Below are 7947 nucleotides of genomic sequence, written 5' to 3' on the forward strand. Positions count from 1 at the left end.
CTCCCTTTGTCTTGTGCCAGTTCGTCTTGTTTCAGTGTGCTTCACATGTCCAGAGACCCAGCGTGTTACCAGAGAGGAGAGTTTTTGTTTGAAATCAAGAGTTTTGTTTTGTCCTCGCAAGAATGATCTTTTGTTTAAACTTTGTTTTATTTTTCTCATTAAAAAGTGAGTCGTTGCATTTGAGTCCAGTATTTTTGTACCCCGTTCTAACAAATCCAGCCTGCGGTAGTGATGGCAAAATGAAGCTTTGCATGAAGCGTCGAACCACTTGGACAATTGTGTCGGAAATAGGTTCATTTCTCGAAGCTTCAGTTATTCGCCTCTCCTGGCGAAGTGCAAGGCTGCAGTGGGTTTAACGTATCTTTGCCTTGAAAAATATTCGATCCACACACACACTAAGACTGAATATCATGTTCTATTTGCAATTAAAGATTGATAATTGTGTGTATTGGGTTATTGAGAAGAAACTAGAGTGCTGGGACATTTTTTGAGAGGTGACGGCCTTTTATCAGTTATTAAAGTTGAAAAGCAATGATTAAAATACATCCATTCCGGGCTTTGAACCAGCTGCGCGGAGGACATCGCCACATTCGGGCCGCCGGCTCTACCCACTGGGCTATCTATTCCTTAAAATATTGAACTTTTTTTATATTACTTATAATTGTCTTTTTGTTCACAACTTCTCCACATTTCGAAGTGTTTCCCGACTCCGAGCCAGAACGACCTATCTTTCTTCCTGGCTTGCTCTATGATGATACTACAATTCAAATGCAATACCAACAACAACTCAACAGCAACAACCAGGGCTGGACTGGGACAGCAAATCGGCCCTGGCATTTAGACCCAGCCGGCCCAAATCCATAAAACAAACAAATAGTAGCGGTTATTGACAAGAAGAATAACTCAGTATAATTAAACAAAACGCTATTATTATCCTTTTTACGTACCAGGGGCAAACTAAACTAATACATACAACAAGTATGTGTAACTATCAATCATTAGAAATTAGACCTTCAAACCCTCTCACAAAGCGAACAGTGACCGAGCACTAATAGGGGGGTCTGATGGTGGTGGAGGCGGGGAGGGAGCGGATCAACAACTTGAGCAGCTGTCAACTCAACATTGTAAATAACCAACAAAAGACGATCACCGGTTCATCTTGTTTTTGGCTTGAGAATAGTTTGGGCAGCGTGAGAGCGTGAGATTGAGAGTGAAAGCGTGTGTCATACGCTAGATGCGTGAGAGTTGGCAACCCTGCATTACCTGCTGCAGGTGGGGCCGACCAGTTATACAAGAGGGAGACAATAGCTGTACTTATTTTTTAATGAGCCACATGCCATGATGCACCAACTTCAGACTTCCTCACAGAGCCACTCCTCCACCACACACGAACGCGCACATGACCAATGAGGGCACAAGATAAGTTTGTGCACAGATGGAAGGCTGACAGGCAGGTAGGCCGTCCCAAGTTCCCATCAGCAAAAACACGTGGGTTTGCTATCCTGGCTCCAAAATGGTGGAATGAGCTCCCCATTGAAATCAGGACAGCAGAAAGCTTACACATCTTCCAGACTGAAAATTCATCTCTTTCGACTCCACTTCGAGCGATAGAATTGTTAACAAAGCACTTATATACTAAAGGACTGGCTTATCTAAAGCCAGTTGAGTAGCACTTGAAATGTTTGGCTCTATGAAACCTGATGTACTTTATGATTCTGTTTTCTTCAAGGTTGTGTCTTCCTGGTGGAACGCACTTATTGTAAGTCGCTTTGGATAAAATCCTCAGCTAAATGCAATGTAATGTAATGTCTGGGGGGGTATGCCCACCCCCCAGAAGAAAAGTTTTAAAAATAACCCCTTAAATGATGACTTCTAGTTAATTTAAGGGGGGGGGACCCTATAGTGCCCTGCCTCCCCTTTCTATGACAACACGATAGAGATAGGACCAGATGAGTCTACAGGATGAGTCGACGGCATCTTTTCTTGGGCTTGTTTCTCCCACAGATTGACGCTCTGATATGACTCCCTGATAAACACTGCTATGTCATTGATTAGGTTGAAAAGTGTTCCACATTCGATGACATTTTGGGTAGTTTCAGCCAGGACAAGATTAAGAACATGAGCATAGCACCACACATGGACATGAGTGGGTGACTGGGAGGTCATCAGTGCAGAAAATCCTTTGTACCGGCCTTTCATATTGGATGCTCCATCCGTTGCATTACCTATACACACATGCCCTTGTCCAGTTTCAGATGCTTGAAGTATTGTCCGGTGGATGCGTGGCACTTCACTAAAGCCACAAGCCTCTCTTGCACAGTCTCATTGACATATTTTAAGATTACTGAACACTGATCCTGAGAAGTTATGTCTTGTGTTGTGTCCAGCTGAACAGAAGACATTCCGGCCTTCTGGACATCACTGGAGATACTTTCTTTGATTAGACTACCAACAGTTTCTATCATGGAGTTAACAGTAGTTTTGGAGAGTAGGGGGATGAGAGACCCTCTACCTTTTGTTCCACTGGATTGGTGCAATTTCTTGCTCTTCTCTACGCAATCATCCAGATGCTCTTTTAACCAGACATCATACTTTCCTAATAAAAGGATGAGCTCCAAAAAGTTACCGTGGTCCACGGTGTTGTCAGCTAGCATATATGCTCCCTCATTCTCCACCTGCCTGCACTTTCACCACATCCACCACACGCTCCAAAACCTGACGTCTCTTTCGGACTTGTTCCCTATGAGCAGACATCTGACTGCCAGCAAACATGCTTTCGATGTCTGCTTTAGAGCACCGTAAGAAAAAAGCTTCAGCACAGGTTGAATGTGTAATGCTCTTTTTGTGCTCCTCTGTACGCTGGTGTGCGTGCCTCCAATCTGACATTCCAGTTATAAATGTGCCAGTGTCAGTCCTCTTCCCAAATGCCAGACATACAAAACAAAACAACATATGACGTCCCTTGCAATATGACGCCACTTTCTGCTGGTGCCATCTTTACAGGTGAATACCGTCTGCACAACTGGATTTCTGGTATGTTGTAAAAACATCTGTAACATAGATGGCTCGGGGCGGGCAAAGTAATCTATGTCCTCCTGCTCTTTGCTCTCCTCACTCTCCTCCTCTGGGGATGCTACCTGGCTCAACACGATGATACAGAATGAATGGATTCCCTGATAGAGGTCCATCCAAATAGGCATTGACATAACAATACCACACAGTTAATGGTCAAAACTACATGTGTGCCTCCATTTTTTATCTATTTCTATATTATTCATTCTATATATTGTCAATCAAAACTACCACAACAAGCTGACTATAAACATTTTCTTCAGGTCCCAAAAGACCACTGTTGCCCTTATAACCAAATAAGTAAATACACTAAACGAAACAAGCTGACAGTAATGGTTCATGAATGTTGGTTAACTTTCAATGAGACAACGTATCAGAGTCCCATTAAGCTATATTTTAACTTGCCAGGGAAAACCTAAAAAAGCCAGCTTACTAGCTTGGAGGCTAACGAATGTTTCTCTTATAATATTTTTGCTTATTAGTTAGTGCTTCATCAAAGGGATATTAATGGGTTCCAGAACTACAGAGTATCATAACCTTAATAATAATATTTTCCTAATTTTCTTAGCTTCTGCTTACCGCCAGTTCTCCTCGCTCTCCCCACTCGCGCTGATCTCTCTCCCTCTCATCATCTTCCTCACCACCAATATCGGCCACGGGTTAGAAGAAGATGGACCTGCACCTGTACTAAACATGTCGGTTATTTTGACACAAGCGGCAGCATCAGCACGAAGGGCCTGCTTTTTTCTTGCCCGCAATTGTTCTGCTCTCCCTTTTCGCTTGGCCTTCGCCTTCGCCATTTCTAACTCGAACTTTTTTTTTTCTCGAAAAAAAAAGGAAGTTTGGCTTCAACGGCCGGCTCACCTCCTGGGGGCGTGATTTAATGATGCACACCGAGCGGCCCAAAGGGGGAGGTGATTAAAGATTTGATTGGGCCGGCCCAGTGTCAATTACTAAAAACATTTAAACAGAGGGCCAATATACCCGTCTTATGGGCCGGGACTTCAGAAAAAAAAAAAGAAATGACGTGTCGGCCCAAAAGGCACGTCGGCCCACCGGGAAAATGCCCGGTATGCCAGATGGCCAGTCCACCCCTGGCAACAACGCAAACTACAACAACCCACACATTGCGCATTGTTTAGAGCGGTCATAAAGTGTTGAAGCGCTCAAATTTGAAACTGTTTCAACCTGTCAGAATCGAGACGAGGCAGTGCATTGCATCGCGTGAATGGACCGCGAACCAGTCAAGTGATTCATTCAGGAAATGAAGCAGTTGCTGGTTCGGACGTCACATGTCACGTGATTTGAAGCAAGCTTCGAAGCACTGCTTCTATGGAATAGGAAGTCCAGGGTTGAAGCTCCGTTCGAAGCTTCAGTGTCAAACTGCCATCACTAGCCTGCGGTGTGAGTAATCCAACAGAATATCAATTGGACATATTCAACCCAGGAGACACTATAAAGTTTATACACGGACAGGAGTCTGAAGATTAGGAAAATATTTGTTTTTACAGTATGCTTTCTATTAAAAGGAACATTAATCGGTAATGAACTCAGGGATTAGGACATATTGTGCTCATTTTCAGGTTTATATTTATATATTATATCGCTACTGTGACATGTCTCCATGCTTTAATGTTCAAAAAGCTCTTTATTTTTCTCATACTGCCAGCACCTCTTTTCACCCTCTGTCTGAAACCAGAGCCCAGTCTGCTCTGATTGGTTAGCTGGCCGGCTCTGTTGTGAGTACAATGTGTTCAAGTGCTAGCCAATACAACTGAACAGTGAAGAATGTAGATGTGTTGTAAGTAAGCCCAGATGCAGTGTAAAGTAAAGGACATTCTAGTAAGGTGGCATACTGTACCTCCATGATGCTTTGCAGCTCCTCCACATACAGCCTCTCTGTTTCAATCAGCTCCGTCATGATGTGTCTGCGGAGACAGAACAGAGAATGGAGTGAATTCTAACTCACACCAAATTATAATGAAATCCCTCCAGCAGAAATGTCTTGCAAGTAAACATGAAAACCTTTATCCATCCACTTTTCTCTTAACTTTGCAAACTCCCAAACACATTCATTAAAAGTAACCAGCAAATGTTTGCCGCAGTTGTAAGGACACCTTCATTGAGAAGAGAGGGTTTGTGGGTATTTGGAAGACCAGTAGTGTCATCAGAATTTGTCTCCCAAAGTAAAAGATATTGCACCATAATAAAGAAGTGAAACTCCACCTTTACTTTGGGAAAATGGTGGAAATAATGTAATCGTTTTCTTATATATTCATTGGTCCAGTTACTTCACATTAATTCAAGTTTGAGCGCTTTGGCCGTCACACTGTTACAGTTATCGCACTTTTAGAAGAACATTATTCCTTCACGGAAAACGAAAGCGAGTTAAAACAAAGTATACTCAGTACCTCAAGCCCACCTCTCATTCCAATATATTTTGTGTTGCTTCCTCTTAAGTCTAGTTCACATGTACACAAATTCTCCGTCCAGGTGAATAAACAAAAACCCAGTTTTAGCGCTATCGGTGTATGGTAGGCATACAGGGTGGGCCACACACACACATGTACAGGTCTAAGTTAACCAACATTCATTTCAAACTGTTGATATTCTTCACACTAGAGGAAGTCAAAGTTCATCATACTAAGATCTAAGCTCTGAGAATTACAAGCTCTTCCTGTCAGGTCATACCAACAACTATTGGATATATACCTTTGTAATTTTGAACATATATGTATTTTGCCCAGGGGATACCTTCTCAAGACTTTGGTGATCCCTTGGCTTTTTCTGTAACCTGTTTTTTCGTGAGGGTGAGATGTAGAATAAGTATTTATATATGTTACAATGCTCAACAATCTGGAACAAAAAACCTGTCTGACTGCTCTTTTGTGTTTAAGAAAGACATAACATGGAATAACCTTTGCAGAATACATGTACGGGCAAAGTTATCTTCCACTCCACTAATTATTTTGACTTTGCCTTCATGCCCTGAATTCTCATTTTACATAATGGCATGAATGCACAGAACAACCGGAGCTGGAACATCTGTGGTCAAACAATGAGGATTAATATCCTGGGAATTTCCCTTGGAACGGAATATGCCGCCTTTTGTAATGGTGCGTTCACACTGGACGCGATGCGAATATTTGCTTCGCTTTAATGCTGCGTTCAGACCGGACGCGATGCGATGTTTGGGGGCGGCGCGATTACATGTAAAGTACATGCAGAGATGCGGACATACGCAAATTCGCTCCGACAGCGAGCATGAAGCGGTGGACGCGGCGCGAATCACGCGATTGAGGCGATTGAACGGTGCCGCGTCAAACGCGAGTTACATTTTTTCAACTCGAGCGTCAAATTCACGTGACGCGTTCTCGCGGAAGCCAATCAGCTGTGAGGATCTCAGCCTGACGTCACTGACGTTCAACCAGAAAACATCAGCCATTAGCTGAATTTGACGCTTGAGTTGAACAAATGTAACTCTCGCGTTTGACCGTTCAATCGCCTCAATCGCGTGATTCGCGCCGCGTCCACCGCTTCATGCTCGCCGTCGGAGCGAATTTGCGTCTGTCTGCGTCTCTGCATTGACTTTACATGTAATCGCGCCGCCCCCAAACATCGCATCGCGTCCGGTGTGAACGCACCATAAAAGTAAACAATCATATTATATACTATAATGTTGGCCAAACTGCAAAAAGAGTGGATTTCTTAGATAGCAAATGGAGCCTCCAGTTTGTAACGCAGGTTCAACATTAGGTAACACTGATGACATCTCTACCCTAGTCAATTTTCTTCAAGAGACAAAGAAGACATAGAGCAAACTGAATGTAATGTGTGTGTGACACCTGCATTGTAACATACTGTTTTTGAGGGGCAAATAAAATATGGAACAAAGCAAATATAGTCCTCTACATGTGGACACATGTTATCAGATGTCCAGAGCTGTGCTAAAAGGCACACACACACACACACACACACACAGGAATAGAGTGTTTGCCGTCTGCATGTAAACGGTTTTCAGTTTCCAGGTGACCTAAGCAAGACGCAGACTGTAAGTGAATGGCTTCTCTCTAACCCTGTTATAACTAAGAATGTGAGGGACACAGTAGTCGGCAGTGTTGTGTCTTCATTACCTGACTGTGCTGTGTAACTAAAAGGCTGGCACTGATTTGTACAATTTCACACATGTGCTCATGTCCTGCACACAATCACTTGCCTATGCTCCTATCCACACACACACACACACACACACACACACACACACACACACACACACACACACACACACACACACACACACACACACACACACACACACACACACACACACACACACACACACACACACACACACACACACACACACACACTAAGGTTTATTTCATGTGATGTGCCAATAAACTGATGCAACTGTGAGGACATGCATTCCATATTCTGCTGAACATCGCTTAATGAGAAATTAATGTTTTTGACAACGGAAATGTTCAGAGCAAATTAAAAGTTTATTTTCACTATTTGAGCTTTATGTATAACTGTCATTACAAACCCAAAGTACAAGGCTCTGGTTATCATCAGTACTCTTTTAGCACAGGTAAAAAGTGTCTTTACTGAGCATAGGAAATTGCACAAATGAATAAATATGTGGTCAGTCTCTTAATCTCTCTTTTAAAATTAGAATAAGATTAGATTAGATTTAACGTATTGTCATTGCACAGAGTACAACAAAATGTAGTTAACATCCATCCGGGAGTGCAAAAGAAGCATTAAAGTGCTGTATTGTATAATAGTAGACAGTATGAACAGTATTACCAATGGTATGACTATGTGTGATATACAGTGTATAATAGCGGTATACAATAACAGTACATAAACAGT

At 42.6% G+C, this 7947-nt stretch overlaps 1 protein-coding gene across 9 annotated transcripts in view; it reads right to left on the bottom strand.

Annotated features, from left to right (window-relative positions):
• The window catches only part of mcf2l2 (MCF.2 cell line derived transforming sequence-like 2), a 175616-nt gene that overhangs the window by 68679 nt on the left and 98990 nt on the right, over positions 1-7947 (bottom strand). For all 9 annotated transcript variants that reach the window (XM_034080623.2, XM_034080615.2, XM_034080622.2 and 6 more), the window contains exon 16: positions 4934-5000. In XM_034080623.2, the coding sequence (XP_033936514.1) occupies positions 4934-5000 (67 nt within the window). The remainder of the gene's footprint in view (positions 1-4933; positions 5001-7947) is intronic.

The sequence above is a fragment of the Pseudochaenichthys georgianus genome, chromosome 4 (assembly GCF_902827115.2).
Source record: "Pseudochaenichthys georgianus chromosome 4, fPseGeo1.2, whole genome shotgun sequence".
NCBI classification, from domain to species: domain Eukaryota; kingdom Metazoa; phylum Chordata; class Actinopteri; order Perciformes; family Channichthyidae; genus Pseudochaenichthys; species Pseudochaenichthys georgianus.